We start from the raw sequence: 18,015 nt of genomic DNA on the forward strand, positions 1-18,015 counted from the left end.
CTGAATGAAATCACTGAGAACCTGTAAGATGTAGTAGGCCAGATTGACAAACTAAAGAGTAGCAAATCACCTGGACCAGATGGTATGCATCCTAGGGTTCTGAATGAACTCAAAAATGAAATTTCTGATCTATTAGTTAAAATTTGTAACCTATCATTAAAATCATCCATTGTACCTGAAGACTGGAGGGTGGCCAATGTAACCCCAATATTTAAAAATGCTCCAGGGGCGATCCGGGTAACTATAGACCAGTGAGCCTAACTTCAGTGCCGGGAAAAATAGTGGAAACTATTCTCAAGATCAAAATCGTAGAGCATATAGAAAGACATGATTTAATGGAACACAGTCAACACGGATTTATCCAAAGGAAGTCTTGCCTAACAAATCGGCTCCATTTTTTTGAAGGGGTTAATAAACATATCGATAAAGGTGAACCGGTAGATATAGTGTATTTGGATTTTCAGAAGGTGTTTGGCAAAGTCCCTCATGAGAGGCTTCTACGAAAACTAAAAAGTTTGTGTCCTTTTGTGGATTACAAACTGGTTAAAAGACAGGAAACAGAGAGTATGATTAAATGGTCAATTTTCTCAGTGGAAAAGGGTAAACAGTGGACTGCTTCAGGGATCTGTACTTGGACCGGTGCTTTTCAATATATATATAAATGATCTGGAAAGGAATATGACGAGTGAGGTTATCAAATTTGCGGATGATACAAAATTATTCAGAGTAGTTAAATCTCAAGCAGACTGTGATACATTACAGGAGGACCTTGCAAGACTGGAAGATTGGGCATCCAAATGGCAGATGAAATTTAATGTGGACAAGTGCAAGGTGTTGCATATAGGGAAAAATAACCCTTGCTGTAGTTACACGATGTTAGGTTCCATATTAGGAGCTACCACCCAGGAAAAAGATCTAGGCATCATAGTGGATAATATGTAAACCGGATTGATTTGTAGTTCCTACAAGAACTTCGGTCTATAAAAATTAAAAATAATAATAATAAATAATACTTTAAAATCGTCGGCTCAATGTGCTGCAGCAGTCAAAAAAGCAAACAGAATGTTAGGTATTATTAGGAAGGGAATGGTTAATAGAACGGTAAATGTCATAATGCCTCTATATCGCTCCATGGTGAGACCACACCTTGAATACTGTGTACAATTCTTGTTACCACATCTCAAAAAAGATATAGTTGCGATGGAGAAGGTACAGAGAAGGGCAACCAAAATGATAAAGGGGATGGAACAGCTCCCCTATGAGGAAAGGCTGAAGAGGTTAGGGCTGTTCAGCTTGGAGAAGAGTCGGCTGAGGGGGGATATGATAGAGCTCTTTAAGATCATGAGAGGTCTTGAACGAGTAGATGTGACTCGGTTATTTACACTTTTGAATAATAGAAGGGCTAGGGGGCATTCCATGAAGTTAGCAAGTAGCACCTTTAAGACTAATTGGAGAAAATTATTTTTCACTCAACGCACAATAAAGCTCTGGAATTTGTTGCCAGAGGATGTGATTAGTGCAGTTAGTGTAGCTGGGTTCAAAAAAGGTTTGGATAAGTTCTTGGAGGAGAAATCCATTAACGGCTATTAATCAAGTTTACTTAGGGAATAGCCACTGCTATTAATTGCATCAGTAGCATGGGATCTTCTTAGTGTTTGGGTAATTCCAGGTTCTTGTGGCCTGGTTTGGCCTCTGTTGGAAACAGGATGCTGGGCTTGATGGATTCTTGGTCTGACCCAGCATGGCAATTTCTTATGTTCTTATGTTCTTATGCTCAGGGGCGGATTTTAAAAGGCGCGCAAATAGCCTACTTTTGTTTGCGCTCCAGGCGCAAACAAAAGTACGCTGGATTTTAGTAGATACGCGCGGAGCCGCGCGTATCTGCTAAAAACCTGGATCGGCGCGCGCAAGGCTATGGATTTTGTATAGCCGGCGCGCGCCGAGCCACGCAGCCTACCCCCGTTCCCTCTGAGGCCGCTCCGAAATCGGAGCGGCCTCGGAGGGAACTTTCCTTTGCCCTCCCCTCACCTTCCCCTCCCTTCCCCTACCTAACCCACCCGCCCGGCCCTGTCTAAACCCCCCCCTTACCTTTGTCGGGGGATTTACGCCTCCCTCCGGGAGGCGTGAATCCCCGCGCGCCAGCGGGCCTCCTGCGCGCCGGGCCGCGACCTGGGGGCGGGTATGGAAGACATGGCCACGCCCCCGGACCGCCCCAGGCCGTAGCCACGCCCCCGTACCCACCCCCAAAACGCTGCCGACACGCCCCCGAAATGTCGCGACGACCGGGCCCGCCCCGACACGCCCCCGACACGCCCCCCTCGGAGAACCCCGGGACTTACGCGAGTCCCGGGGCTCTGCGCGCGCCGGGAGGCCTATGTAAAATAGGCTTCCCGGCGCGCAGGGCCCTGCTCGCGTAAATCCGCCCGGTTTTGGGCGGATTTACGGCTCTGAAAATCCGCCCCATAGTGCGCGCCGGCCTGACTTGTGTGCCTATCTCTTGGTTTTGGTGCGGGTCTGGCTTTTAAAATACACCTTAATATTTTTAGTATGTCTAGCAATAAATATTGCATATGAACAAATGTCATACCTGTTGTTCTTTTCTAAAAACAGGATAGCCAATTTGACAGCTTATTGATTCCTGGGACTTGCCAGTTTGACACAAGATTTCAGTACCATCGGTCTGCATGGAAAAAAACAGAGAGCATTATTCCTTCATCTGTGGAATGACAGAAAACATGCTTGGGTTTTACCAGTTATCCTCACTCACTGATTGACTTTAGTAGTAAGCCAAGTTTTACAAAAGCAATTTATAAAGCTTTTTACCTGTGTCTGAAAATCATCCTCCTACCTCCTTGCAGTGAAAAGGAAAGACTAAAGAGGTTAGGACTTTTCAGCTTGGAGAAGAGACGGCTGAGGGGGCATATGATAGAGGTGTTTAAAATCATGAGAGGTCTAGAATGGGAAAATGTGAATCGGTTATTTATGCTTTCGGATAATAGAAAGACTTGGGGGCACTCCATGAAGTTAGCATGTAGCACATTTAAAAATAATCAGAGAAAGTTATTTTTCACTAAACACACAATTAAACTCTGGAATTTGTTGCCAGAGGATGTGGTTAGTGCAGTTAGTATAGCTGTGTTTAAAAAAGGATTGGATAAGTTATTGGAGAAGTCCATTACCTGCTATTAATTAAGTTGACTTAGAATATAGCTACTGCTATTACTAGCAACAGTAACATGGAATAGACTTAGTTTTTGGGTACTTGCCAGGTTCTTATAGCCTGGATTGGCCACTGTTGGAAACAGGATGCTGGGCTTGATAGACCCTTGGTCTGACCCAGTATGGCATGTTCTTATATTTTGCCCTACAATGCACATACCTGTGCCTGCATTGAAAGGAGGAAAGGAGGACTTTGCAGGAGTGTGTTTAGCTTGGGGTGGGAGGAAAATTACACATGCAGATGGCATTTTCAAATTTTTACAGATACTCTTCCAGCAAAAGTCTACTCTCAGAAAAAAGCAGAAGGGAGGGACTGTGCATACTTTGTATCTGTGGCAAATGTTCTTTTGCTTTGAAAGCTGGTACAAAGCCCAAGGATAACAGGGCCATGTAGTTTTTGTCCCAATGCAAACTTTGAAAATTGCCCCCATACTAAAGTGAATTTTCAAAGGCATTACGTGTGTGCAATTTACAAAAGCCAACTTTTCAAAATTCAGGGAAAGTTTAAAGGAGTTATGCGCGTAAAATTAGCATATATTGCAGCAGTTTTCAAAAGCCCTTTACACGCGCAAAACCTTTTGAAAATGATCTCCTCTATTATGTTATAATTTCTAAGTGCCATCTTCTCAAGGACCAATGTAGTGATGTCTGAAGTAAACAAATCCTTTATCCTCTGAATTTAGAAATACTTCTAGGTATGATTCCAATCCTTGAGGCAGCTGCTAAAATCTGAATCCCTCAGTTTTAGTTTAAAGCAACAGTTCAGAAATGGAAAAATCTTTTGGGACAGTAAAGCCTTCTGTAGTTCCAGTTTAGATTTAAAAATTACATTGGATATCTGACTCAGATATCTGACTCAGATTATCCAAATCAGATATTAACCAGTCTTAATCTCATTAGATTATTTTTCCAAAACTGCAGGTTTATTCAAATATCTACAAATATTAGGGTAGATTTTCAAAGGGCGCGCGCAACCCCGGAAAACCTACCCCTCCCTCCCCCTGCGCGCGAAAGTCCCGGGGCTTCAAAAAATGGTCGTTCTGGGGGCAGGGCTGTGGGCGGGGCACCAGCCCGGGGGCGTTCCGGGGGCGGCACCGAGGCCTCTGGAACAGCCACCGGGCCGGATAAGTGTAAGGGGCGGGGTTTAGTTAGGGCTGGGGGATGGGTTCAGTAGGGGAAGGAGCGGGGGGCCGGGAAAAAAGTTCCCTCCGAGGCCGCTCCAATTTCGGAGCGGCTATGGAGGGAACGGAGGCAGGCTGCTCAGCTCGGCGCGCGCAGGTTGCACAATTCTGCACCCCCCTGCGCACGCCGACCCTGGATTTTATAACATGCGTGCGGCAGCACACACATGTTATAAAATCGGGTGTAGATTTGTTCGCACCAGGTTGCGCGAACAAATCTACACCCGCGCATAACTTTTAAAATCTACCCCATTTTGTAGTTATGAAAATGCTTAATTTTTGTAAAAAGATCCAAAATTATCAAGATACCGAAAAACTTAAAAAAAGAATTTTATTTTTATGTCTTCCATAAATGCCCTTTTGTCCCTTTGAGTGCTTTTTATCTGTGCTTGCTTTAACTTTGAAAATTGCACCTTCTTTTTCTGTGGGTACCTTTCTGACTAAAAGAGCATGTATATTTTGGAAAATCTCTGTAATCTGTGACCTAGCCCTGCCCCTGGAAATGCCTACATTAAACATGCATTAAAGACTGCACATCCTGGCACAGCTTGCTCACTTTTACCTGCAAGCAGGGAGAGCAGTATTCAAAGAACTACTCACTGCCACGGGTTAAACGTTCTTTCGCCCTTCGAGATAACTTTGAAAATTGCCCTCATGATATTCTAGGTGAGTCAGCTGTATTAAAGCAGAGGCCTGTATTTCTTGAGGAAGTGAATTAAAAGTTCATGGAGCATTTTTAAAGCTGCCATGCCATTGGTTGACATAGAAATTGATGTACCAAGCATTTTGCTTCTTTGGGCTGGGGAGGGAGAGAGAGAGACTGTTTGTTTATAAGACGCTCGTATAAGTAAACTGTTTAAACTACTGTAAGAGGGGCAACTAGTATCTCATGGTGAGGTTTTGGTGGTGGCCTAGGTTTTGGGGGGCACTTTTACATGCACAGTCAGAGGTACGAACAGCACAGTACTCATCAGTGAAGATTTGATGTGATTCGGAGTGATGACAGGTACGCAGAAATGAGATTTGAACAATGTACTCTCGACCTAGTTTGATGCACTCTCTACCTGGCTGCTACCAAAGTAGGTCGAGGGAACAATGTACAAATCTCATCTTTGTGTACCTGTCATTACTTCAAATCACAGACAATCTTCACTGATATCTACTGTGGTGTTCGTATCTCTGACTATGCATGTAAAACTACCCCCCCCCCGAAAACCTAGGTCACCATCAAAACCTCATCCCGAGTTACTAGTTGCCCCTCTTACACTTGTATAAAAAGTTTACTAATCTGTGTGTCTCCCTAGAGGTCCTCCTTCTCTCTCTCTCTCTCTTTTTCTCCTCACCTCCCCTCCCTCTCCTTCCCGAAACAGGATTTGCAACTTTTAGCGCAAATCCCATTTCGGGCATATTGCACAACATAACGCCAGGAAAGAAGTTGTAGTTATTTCTGGCATTAAAACCCGCGATAACATGCATTACGGTATCATACGCAATGCTAAGCACCCCTCATTTTAATTTACTCCACCCAAACTCCTCCAGTTTGGGAAAAATTTTAAAATTTTCATAAGCATCTCACGATGCGTTATTTATCGCGGGTGTTATGGCGTTATCATCACCAATGTTAGGGCTCTAACGCCCACGATAAGGCCCTAACACGATTTGAAAATTAACCCTGTTCCTTTATAAGTCCTCTGGGGACAGAGAGCTACTTGCTTTACCTGAATGTAATGTACCTTGAGCTACTAATAAAAATGGGATTCCACACTGTCTATACTTTTAGTTGGATTAAGGGGAGGGGTTTTGGGATCGTGCACAGGGTAGGTTGGGAAAACAACATGCATAGATTGGATTTTCAAATTTGCATGGTGTTTTCCATCAAAAAGCTGATCGGCCACAGTAAAAGCAGGTGTGGATTGGTCCTGATTCTGATACTAGTGAAAAAGGCATTTCCCAAATCCAGAGTAATTGGTAACTGTTGCCTAACAAATCTAAGCCATGCCTCATGCTACTGTCATTCATTGTGAATTTTAGTCTGTCACAATGAAAATCCATATTAGAAATGAAAAAAGTGTAATATAATTCTGTTCCTAGATTATTTTTTGGACTGGGATATAAGCAATCTTCAGCTCAAAGCCTTTGTACCCATGGGCAATTTTCAAAAGGAAACTATGCATTCAGTTTCCCTTAGAAAATGAGGTACAAGGTGTGTCGGCTGTTTGAAAAGTGTCTCCATTTTAGTTTGTGAAAAAGAAAATGTCTTTTACCTACCGGTAGAGAAGATGAAGCAAAAAACAAATTTTCTGAAAAAATAGCATTAATTCTCGTGTTGTATGCATTTTCTTTTTTATTCAGCAAATCCACACGAAATTGTAGCCTTCTGTTCTTGTTGTTGACAATAAAGATTTGTTTATTGCTGAAAAAAAAAGAGATTTCTATTCACAGTTTTGCCCTCAAGGTATTAAAACAAGTTTTGTTTTTTTGGGGTTTTTTTTACATATTCTGTAACACAGTGCAATCTGTATATATATCCCTGGAAAAATTGTGCCATATTTCAAACTTACTCAAGCTCCGCTTTCTGCTGAACCTTGAGGACCAGGTCTGACACACAGACGTCATCTTCTCCACATTCTTTTGTGAAAGGAATCTGTAGAAGGAGACGGAAACAGACTGGATTGCCCTCTTAATTTTGAAAAAATATGCCAATGTACATTTTCACAAAGCTGAACCAATTTCCATACGTACAAAGAATTCACTGGATGCAGAAGAGTATGGATTGAGGACAGGGCTTGTTCCAGGCTGCTGAGGGAGGACAACGACACGCAGACTTAGGGAGTTCACAACATCAGAAGGCTCCTACAAAAAATATGTCCGTTCGCCATGTTACTCTTTCATGGAGTGCTGTTTAAGGTCAGGAAAAGTACACGTAGGTGACTTCCCACCTATATTTTTTATTTTGAATACACAAGGAATATAGTGTCATTTGTCCTACTTTTAAAAGATAAGGCCTTCATTTTGGTCAGACTTTGGCCATTTTTAAAATTCAAATCTAACACACTTCAGTGGGGCTTTACTATATAATCTTCATGCCTACCACACATGCTCCACAATTTTCTCTCAAAAACCTTTTCAATGTCAGCTACTCTAACTGAAGACCCAATCCCCACCATTTAGTTGAAGTCTTTATGCACAATAAATGTCTCTGTGCAGTTGATATGCAATCAGACATTACTGGATTGAGTTCTATGTATTTTCCAAAATGGGAGGATTACTAGGCATAGCATGGAATTCTCCTGAAACTGTATCTCTGCAGGAATATTTTCAATGAGAGAAAAAGCTCTCTTTTTAGCTAATGTTCAAATATTAGCAACACTTTACAGCAGATAAATATCAAATGACTCTTTAGTTCGTCATCATTATCCAGAATAGTAAAATGAGTCAAAATGGTAATGTGAACTGAGTCGAGGATGGTCTGATTTTTGGGAGGAGGTGGGGAGATATATTTATATTTAGAGCAAGGATCTGTGAGTCATGAATACTGGGATTAGGGGAATTTAAAACTTGTTGTTCCATTGTCCCTCAGTGATTTTAGGTGTTTCAATTTATTTTCTTGTAATTCAAGTTACTCTAAAATCAAGTCTACCTCACTTGCTTTTGGCCACTGATCAGCTCAGTCATCAAACTTGGTAACTACACATTCAATCCAACTGGGTTCTATATATGCTTCCCAAATAAATACATTGTAAAGCCCACTGGGAAATCATACTATGTTAATCCACACTATGAAGCACACCATGTAAATCCAGATTTCTATAATGAATGTGGCAGTGTTTGTACTTTGTTTAATCAACTAAAATGTAACAATTCTTTTCTATTATCTCAATATATTTCAGATTTTCCAAAAATAACTGCAAAATCTGTTCGCTAAGTTGATTATAGTCATACCTCTTGGTTAGAATATAATCAGTTTGTTTTAGTGCTGAAATTGAGAAGGTTAGAGAGGTTTCGTGTGGGGTTCCCTAAGTTTCATCCCTATCTTCACTTCTTTTTAATATCTTCCTATATCTGTTGGGTAAATGTTTCGATCCTACAGATTTATTACCCACATATATGCTGTTAATATTCAGTTTACAGTTCCATTAGGGAATAACACTCAGAACCATTGTATGGTTGAATGAGTGCATGAGGAAAACTAAAATGGCTTGCTGACACTGACAGTAGGTTAGTGTTAAATTCTAGTAAAGCAAAGATTCTTCTTATTGCATCTCTAGATGATGGAAATCTGCAAGTTATGCCAGTTATTGATGGGTTCTCTATTACACCAACTTCTGATGTGAAAATATTGTTTGTTGGACTGAATTTATTACTAGATTTGGAATCACAAGTGTCTGTGACTGCACAAAGTGCTTAATTTAAATTGAAAGTAATGAAGCAGCTATACCTGTTTATTGATCGTTAAAATCTTTTTATGCATGGGTACTTGCACAAGATGTTTATTGTAATGTGCTGCTTATGGGTTTGTCATCTAAAACCAGATGTATATTACAGCTGATTCAGAATCTCACAGTACTCATTGTAACAGGTAGTTCAAAGCATACTTTGGCATTACTGTTGTTGCATATATCAGCTGTCTATCTCATTGAGGAGTAAGTTTAAGACACCATTATTAGCTTTTCGAGTGTTGTGAGATAAGGATCCTCTCCATTTGAAAAATCATCTGAAGTGGTAAACACCTTCAAGAAATTTGAGATCTAATCAGGTTGGGCTGTTATGTGTGCCTATTGTGCATACAGTTCATCACACCTGGTATAGGAATAGAGTTTTCTCTATGGTAGCTCCTTGTATCTCTGGCAGGAGCTCAGATTGACTATCTATAGGAAATAATGACATATCTGTTTTCACAGAAAAGATGACTACTTCAGTGTGATGGGTGAAGTCATGCTCAGTAACTGATGCACTTTGGTGGGTTTTTATGTATTCGTTATAAATGTATGACTTACATTGTTGATTTAAATTGTTTGGAGTTTTATTTTATATATTTTGTATACTCCCTGGATCAATCTTTTTGACTAGGAAGGTGGTATAGAAATGTATTAAATATATAAATAAATATGCTTGGAGGCTGCTGCAATGAAAAGACTTTACTCACCTGTACATTGAACATATGTTCAGAGCAGGTCTCCATTCTATTCACTATGATGCTCTTCTGTATAAACCTTTCATTGTTTTCTTTAAATAAACCTCTAGAGGTCACTCTAGATGACACAAGGTCAGCATCCAGTGTTGCATTGTACTTGATATCTGAAAAAAAGAGACCTATGAAATCTTATGTATTTCTCCATAATTGCCATGCATATGGATAAAAAGACATGGACTTATAGAACAACAGATGGCTTGACACAGTGATCTATGAGATCTTGGGGGAAAGATTTAAGTCCTTAAGAGTTCAGAAAGATTCCAAAGAAGAGTGGTAAATCAACAAACTTCTATGATTCCAGGTTCTGGAGTTCCACAAGATTATCTGTTATCCCTCATTCTTTTTCATATATACATTCAATCCCTTGGAATGGTAGTAAGAAATATGGGAGCAAAGTTATATTATTTATGCTGATGACATGCAAATTTTAAATCCTTGGGAATTGTATGGGGGATCACCCTGAGAGTAAAGTGTCTCAATTACTGGTTACTATTGCAGACTGGATGGTATTTAATAAGTTAAAACTTAATACAAATACAACAGAAATTTTGGTATGGGAGAAGAAATTTCTCATGTAGTTTGCCCACAGGTCCAAGCAAATGACACATTGATTCCTGTTCTCTCTCAGATTAGGATAAGAGTGATTCTAGAATAAAGTCCATCTATAGAACCCCAGATTAGAGCTGTTACCAGAAAAGATTTTTCTTGTCTTCAACTGGTAAGGCAAATGTGAACTTTCTTGAAGTTAGATGATTTAAGATTGGTGGTCCAAGCATCCTTATTAAGCCACTTGGATTTCTGCAATCCTATATACCAGGGATCCTCAAGCACCACAAACCAGCCTGATTTTCAGGATATCCATAATGAATATGCATGAGATATATTTGCAAACAGTGGAGACAGTGTATGCAGACCTCTCATGTATATTTATTGTGGATATCCTAAAAACCAGACCTGTTTGTGTGTCTTGAGGACTGGCGTTGACCACCCCTGCTATATTCATTGGGCTGCTGAAAAAGTTAATAAACAGTCTTCAGATTGTCCAAAATGTGGCTCCCAGGATGAAAGGAGGTAAATGAAGGGACCATGCTACCCCTATATCAATCTCTCTCCAGATTGTAAAGAAAATTTAAAATTTGTATTCTGATGTTTCAAGTTCTTTCTGAAATTGTTCCATTGTATTTGAGAGGAACAATAACTCAGTATGGCCTTCCAAGGACTCTCTATTCCTGTCAGGATTCCAGATTGGGAGTGCCATAAAAACATGATAAGAAAATCTAAATCCAGTTTAAAGAATCTGACTGGTTTAGTCCCTATTAGGGAATGAGTTGCCATTGCAACTAAAATCCTGACAGAATTATTTGCTGTTTTGGCATTCTTTCAAAACACTTCTGTTTACTGAAGTTAAGTTATTGCTTACTGAAATATTAGCTTAGAAATACTTTTATGTGCTTTATATTATGTTTTTTATTAATGCTTTTGTATTTAGTTTCAATTCTGTTTTTATTTTTTATTTTATTCTCTTCTTGTTTTAACTTATGTTTTAATTGTATTTGTATTGATTGTGTCTTGCTGCTACTTTTTACCAATTAATTTTAGAAAAGGCATATTCTGCAAGAAGCAGCTGTATATGTGCATGCGTACTTTTGATTTTAGACAGTACGCAGCAAGATAGGCTGCTCACCTCTTCCTGTTTCTTCCACAGTCCTGGGCATGGAGGATTGGGGATGGTATGTGGGTGCAGTGAGAAAGTAGTGGATCAGTTAATTCTTGGGGGGTAGTGGTCTTAGGAATTGCAAGTTTCACTCATTTGAGATGAGGGACAGGTCTGCTCTCAGTAGGTGGCGGTGGTGGTGGGGGGTCTTGGACCTACAGGCTCTTTACTTGGTTTTAGGAAGAGGAACAAAAGGGACCTGGTTAAGCCCTATTGCTACACATTAACGTGGTCCACCAACAGCACCTTATACCCTTCTATACCTTAGGAAGTGTAGTTAACATCCCAGTGCTAGATAGGCCACATTAACATGCTTCACCCTGAGTATTACATCCATTGTTAATACAAATTGAAAGCATTATGATATTTTTGAATATGATGCCTTCATTTGCAATGACATTACCATTAATGAAGATTGATTAATGCAGTAAGGGTACTAATGCCCATGATAAGACCTTAGAACATGGGTGATTACTAATGCATACATTAAATCCAGTTTAATGCCTATCAGCATATAGGCTCTTTAGTTATTTATACTCTAATTTTATTGAATTCTTTCTAGCTGATCTAGGACTTTGATCTACTTAATTGTGCTGAAAAGGAAATATCTGAATTATGGGCAGAACTTTGGCATGTGATCCAAGACTGCATTTTTCTGACATATTTCTAATATGCATGAAGCAACTTATACATTTTTTCAATAATTTTTAGAATGAATGATATATTGTTTTACTACTGTTGAAAACCTGCAAATTCTGAAGCAATACTTGAGAACCCAAATCATATATTTATACTTGGCCCTATTTATGGACAATGACAACTTTAAACAGAGAGTAGGGATGTACAGCCAGAAAGTATTCGTTGGATTCGGGATACGTATTCATCGGGGCCCAGATATGTTGCATTCGTTCAATGACACCCCGATATGTTGATATGTGCATTCGTTTTCCAGTTCCCTTTAAAGTCAATGGGGGAAGTATTTGCAGCCTATTTTTGGCTGCAGTATTGGGGTTTTATTATCAATTTTGATGAAACTTCTGGGGAGCAATTATCAGAACAACAAAACAGCTCCAAGGTACTTAGACTGTGGCAAAGTGGCACCAAAGTGGCATGAATAGCCTAAGATTTAAAGGGGCAAAGGGGTACCAGGAGTGGCAAGAAGAGTGCTTTAATAGAGGCACAAAGCAGCAGCAAGAGTGTCAAAAACACACCACAGCTTCAAAAGAGAGCACCGATAAGAGATGCATGAACCCTCAAAGGCAGCACGACAGGCAAAGTGGCAAGACAAGTGGCATTGACATCCTATAGCACAATGAAGGAGGACCATAGCAAGCAGAAAGACTAGCACCAACACATTGAGCAACCATGATAGTGGCCAGAACACTACAAGGAGTTGAGTGAGTCATCTGGTGTATGGCAGTGAGGCACAGAGGCAGAGGGTAGATACAGGCTGGCTACACCCAGGGAGAGTTCCCTTTCCTTTGTGCAGGAAAGGACTCCCTAGAATGGGTTCGCCCTTAGAGTGGGGTGTTTCCTTTGGCATCTAGTGAGCTCTCGCTGGACTTTTAAAATCTGGTGGAGTTAGCAGATATAAAAAAGAGAATTTTCAAGGCCGAGGTGGAGGAAGTTATCATGTAAAGAGTGGTTCAACATGGGTCAGAGGGTAGATACAGGCTGGCTACACCCGGGGAGAGTTTCCTTTCCTTTGAGCCGGGAAGGGTTCCCCGGAAAGGGTTGGCCCCTAGAGTGGAGCACGAGCCTTCAAAGTGTGGTGACCTAGAACAGGGTCTCACTGAGCATGGTCTCACTGTGTTGTATTTGTCACAGTCTAAGTACCTTGGAGATCTTTTCTTGTTCCGAACATAAGAGAGAGGCTGCAACAACAATCTTTTCTTGTTCTGAACATAAGAGAGAGGCTGCAACAACGAGGAGAGTTCCCGTTCCTTTGAGCAGGAAAGGGCTCCCTGGAATGGGTTGGCCTACAGAGTGTATAATGGTACAAATTGTTAGGAATTAAGCATTTGCAAACAGATCATGACTTCATAAGCAAGACGGAGGAAGTTCTCTTCTCTGCCCTGAAACTAAAGAAAACTGTTTGTTTATTTAAGGATCCATGCTGTGAAGGATTACTAGTTTAAATTGCCAGAGACTGAGGTTTCCTTTTGCAATGAGGGTTCAGCTGTTAGGACGGGACATAAGGCCTGGATGAACAGGCACAGCAGTCGAGGACAGAGGTCAAGCCCACATAGGGACACAAGGCCTGGATGGAAGGCACAGCAGTCGAGGACAGAAGTGAATCCCACCTAGGGACATAAGGCCTGGACGAACAGGCAAAGCAATCGAGGTCAAACCCTTGTAGGGACATAAGGCCTGGATGGACAGGCACAGCAGTCGAGGACAGAGGTGAATCCCACCTAGGGACATAAGGCCTGGACAAACAGGCACAGCAGTCGAGGACACAGGTCAAACCCTTGTAGGGACATAAGGCCTGGACGAACAGGCAAGGCAATCGAGGTCAAACACTTTTAGGGACATAAGGCCTGGATGAACAGGCACAGCAATCAAGGACAGAATCAATCCCACCTAGGGACATAAGGCCTGGACAGGCAGGCACAGCAGTCGAGGACATAGGTCAAGCCCACATAGGTATATAAGGCCTGGACGGACAGGCACAGCAGTCGAGGACAGAGGTCAAACCCTTGTAGGGACATAAGGCCTGGACATACAGGCACAGCAATCGAGGACAGAGACAATCCCACCTAGGGACATAAGGCCTGGATGGACAGGCACAGCAATCGAGGTCAGAGTCAATCCCACCTAGGGACATAAGGCCTGGATGGACAGGCACAGCAATCGAGGACAGAGTCAATCCCACCTAGGGACATAAGGCCTGGACGGACAGGCACAGCAATCGAGGACAGAGTCAATTCCACCTAGGGACATAAGGTCTGGATGGACAGGCACAGCAATCGAGGACAGAGTCAATCCCACCTAGGGACATAAGGCCTGGATGGACAGGCACAGCAGTCGAGGACAGAGGTCAAGCCCTCGTAGGGACATAAGGCCTGGATGGATAGGCACATCAATCGAGGATAGAGTCAATCCCACCTAGGGACATGGCACAGCAATACAGGACAGAGTCAATCCCATCTAGGGACATAAGGCCTGGATGGACAGGCACAGCAGTCGAGGACAGAGGTCAAGCCCACTTAGGGACATAAGGCCTGGATGGATAGGCACATCAATCGAGGATAGAGTCAATCCCACCTAGGGACATAAGGCCTGGACGAACAGGCACAGCAATTGAAGACAAAGGTCAAACCCTTATAGGGACATAAGGCCTGGACGAACAGGCAAAGCAATCGAGGTCAAACCCTTGTAGGGACATAAGGCCTGGACAAACAGGCACAGCAATACATGACAGAGTCAATCCCACCTAGGGACATAAGGCCTGGATGGACAGGCACCGCAATCGAAGACAAAGTCAATCCCACCTAGGGACATATGGCCTGGACAGTGGACAGACAGGCATAGCGTTTGAAGTCAGGCCCTTGTAGGGACGTACGGCCTGGACAGTGGATGGTCAGGCACAGCGTTTCAGATCAGGCCCTTGTAGGGACGTACAGCCTGGACAGTGGATGGTCAGGCACAGCGTTTCAGATCAGGCCCTTGTAGGGATGTACAGCCTGGACAGTGGATGGTCAGGCACAGTGTTTCAGGTCATGTACATGTGCTGCAGTGCTTATATATTCTAGAGCATAGGAGGCAGTTGGAGCTGCTGCAAGGCTTTTAATTGCTTTTATTCATCTTGCCATTCACAGGGAAAATTTGGAAACCCAAGCAACGGCAGGTTTACTTTCAAAAACACTAGTATTGGGTATTTACCAGGTTCTTATGGCCTGGATTGGCCACTGTTGGAAACAGGATGCTGGGCTTGATGGACCCTTGGTCTGACCCAGTATGGCATATTCTTATGTTCTTAACTCTGGTGCCAGCCTTGAGCAGTGAGGGTTCATGTTATCCCCTGTCATTGAAAAGACATGTTCACTGGACACACTGGTTGGTGGACATGACAGATATCGCTGAGCCACTTTGGCTAGGTGTGACCAGACAGTGGACTTGTGTGCCCAATATGCCAGAGGATCTGTCTGCATGTTCTCTGTTGGTTCTGAGAGTTACCTTGTCACTGACAGCTGTGCTGGTGTCTCTTTTGCTTGGGTGGGCTGAGAGTCACTCATGCCAGCCCATTGCACAACAGATGAATCTTTATGGGCAACATGCCTTTGGCGTTCTGAAGTGGAGGAGGAGATACTATCTGTCACTGACAGAGTGCTGCTCCTGCTTGGGCTAGCAGCACAACTCTCTGAAGTGCCCGCTGTTTCCACCTCTGCTTCACACCTAATCTGTCTCTGCCTATGGCGCTCCTGTTCACAGACTTTTGCTAACAGCAGGTCCTTCACCAATAAGAGACAATCGTACTATAGGGCGAGTTTCCCTTTCATACGGGGATCACAGACTGTGGCGAGCATGTATGTGTTCTGTTCTGTTAAAGGCCTTAATCTCTCTTCCACCTGCTGTTGCAAAACATCCAGACAATGCAGCACCTCAACTGTCATTCCCTCTTCCTGTTTAAAGGCCTCCAAATGTTCATCCAGGAAATTAACTATAGGGATGATGTCAGTCAAGGTGGCACTTCTGGAACTCAGCTCCTCCGTGACATCCTTGAAGGGCTGCAGGATTTTTACCAGCTGACTCATGGCTAACTAATCATGATGCCCTAGGGGATTCTGCACACCTATGTCCATTGTACCAGAAAGTTCATGAAGGGGTGTCTGCAGCTCCACTAATCTCTCCAGCATCATAAAGGTGGAATTCCACCGGGTGGCAATGTCTTGAATGAGACCCTTGTGAGGCATCTCCAAATCAGCCCCGCTTTCACACTTCTGTGGGAAGTGCACTGCTATGTTCCTGCACTTCTGTATTAACCTATGCAGGTATTTATTCTCTTTGTCGTTGGAATCCAACCCCAGAGTTGACTTCACTACCAGGTGCAGAGTGTGTGCAAAACATCGGATGTTCTTAAAGTGCCCGTCGTTTATTGCCTTAAACATGTTTGCACCATTGTCTGTGACAAAGAACCCTGCCTGAGGATTTCTGCTTCGCTGGTGTAATTGCCAGCCCTCCAGCATCTGTCTGATGCATGCTAGAATATTGGCTGCGGTATGGGCCTGGTCCGTCAGATGGGTGTGCAGTAAAGCCCACCTCCACCCTGATACTTGTTCAGTAATAGAGCTTCTGCCTGCCCCTGCCTCAGCCAGGTCCCACCAGTGTGCTGTCAGGGAGATGTAAGAGTGTGCAGCATTCATGGTGGTCCAGATATCGCAGGTGAAATGCACTCTTCCCTCTGTCTTAGCTAGCAGCGCTTGCATGCGTCTGCGACACTGCTTGTACAGGATGGGGATAACCTTTCTGCTAAATGTGGTTCTGGAGGGGACTTTGTAATTTTCAACTACGACCTTCAGAAAACGCTTGAAACCCACATTCTCCACTAATTGCAAGGGCTGGTCATCAAGGGCAATCATTTCCCCAGTGCTCCTGGTTACAACATTTGAGGCTGCCTGCCTGCTACCCCAGGATAGCATTACCACACTCCACCTCATTTCCTCTATGGTGGGTTGTCGCTTCTGCCACATGTCAGGGGGTTTCTGGCCTGCCACCTGACTGCTAGAAGGGGATGAGTGCATGGGCTGACTCTGCTGCTTTTGAAACACTTTATGCTGCTTGGAAGGGGTCCCCTGACTGGTACTGCCACCATCCCCAAATGGCAGTACTCTTGTTGGGTGTTGCCTCTTCATATGATGCATCATGCCAAAATTAGATAGATGTCTCATTTGCTTGCCTCTGCTAATATCCCTGCCACAGTAATTACACCGAGCAAAACGCGGGTCATACGTCACTTTAAAGTGACTCCAGATCGCAGATGTCTTTCGTGATCTTCCCTTCTCTAAAGCCTTGGGGGTGAAGGCTGGCACTGGAGCTGAAGTAGTGGGTGCACCCTCAGAAGCAATGCCAGGGGCCTCAGTCACCCTCTGTGCCTGCGCTGACTGCTCTTCCTCCTCCTCCTCATCAGTTTCATCTCTCCCCTACTGCACTGAAGTGGAGGCTAAGACAGGACTAACTGATCCTCCTAAAGCTTCGTCAGCTATTACTTCTTCCATTTCTGATGAGAATCCCACACAAGTTGATTCTTCATCTGAATCAGAAGCAAACTGTGACTGCACTACATTGTCAACACTAAGTGTTAGTCGAGACTTCTGTCCCCCTGCTGCTTTTGGGTGTCGACATTTTGTCTATCATGACTCAGCCTCCCCTTCCCTCATCTCCAAAACTACAGGGTCAGAAACAGGTGGTGGCGATGGCAATGCATCATGGTCAGATTTCATTTTTTTCTGGATCGAACTGCCTGCCCCTCCAAAGAGTTTAGATTGCGACAGGTCCCTTTTTAACTTTAATGGGGGGTGGCACTAGTGCCTTTTGAAGTGCCTCCTCTGCCAGTCCTAATCACTTGACTAGCTTTCCCTGAGATTATGGATTTAATGTCACTGCCTAGTGCCTACTGGCTGTCCACTGTCACAGTGCCTTGCTATGCACCAATGTAACGAGAGTGGTGTGCACACACACACAGCTTGCGTGTGAGCACAAAAGAG

The 18,015-nt window shown here is 43.1% G+C and overlaps 1 protein-coding gene and 1 long non-coding RNA gene across 2 annotated transcripts in view; one reads left to right on the forward strand and one right to left on the reverse strand.

Moving 5' to 3' along the window:
- The window catches only part of ITGA2 (integrin subunit alpha 2), a 302,711-nt gene that overhangs the window by 62,568 nt on the left and 222,128 nt on the right, over nucleotides 1–18,015 (reverse strand). Inside the window, exons 17-21 of the mRNA XM_029577571.1 lie at nucleotides 9,547–9,698; nucleotides 7,143–7,253; nucleotides 6,962–7,044; nucleotides 6,669–6,813; nucleotides 2,588–2,680 (exon numbers count right to left, since the gene is read on the reverse strand). Coding sequence (XP_029433431.1) covers nucleotides 2,588–2,680; nucleotides 6,669–6,813; nucleotides 6,962–7,044; nucleotides 7,143–7,253; nucleotides 9,547–9,698 — 584 coding nt within the window. The remainder of the gene's footprint in view (nucleotides 1–2,587; nucleotides 2,681–6,668; nucleotides 6,814–6,961; nucleotides 7,045–7,142; nucleotides 7,254–9,546; nucleotides 9,699–18,015) is intronic.
- LOC115076299 overlaps nucleotides 9,104–18,015 on the forward strand; it is a 32,931-nt gene continuing 24,019 nt past the window's right edge. The window contains exon 1 of the long non-coding RNA XR_003852723.1: nucleotides 9,104–9,359. This is a non-coding gene — a long non-coding RNA (uncharacterized LOC115076299). The remainder of the gene's footprint in view (nucleotides 9,360–18,015) is intronic.

This window comes from Rhinatrema bivittatum, chromosome 1 (assembly GCF_901001135.1).
Source record: "Rhinatrema bivittatum chromosome 1, aRhiBiv1.1, whole genome shotgun sequence".
In the NCBI taxonomy this organism is placed as follows: domain Eukaryota; kingdom Metazoa; phylum Chordata; class Amphibia; order Gymnophiona; family Rhinatrematidae; genus Rhinatrema; species Rhinatrema bivittatum.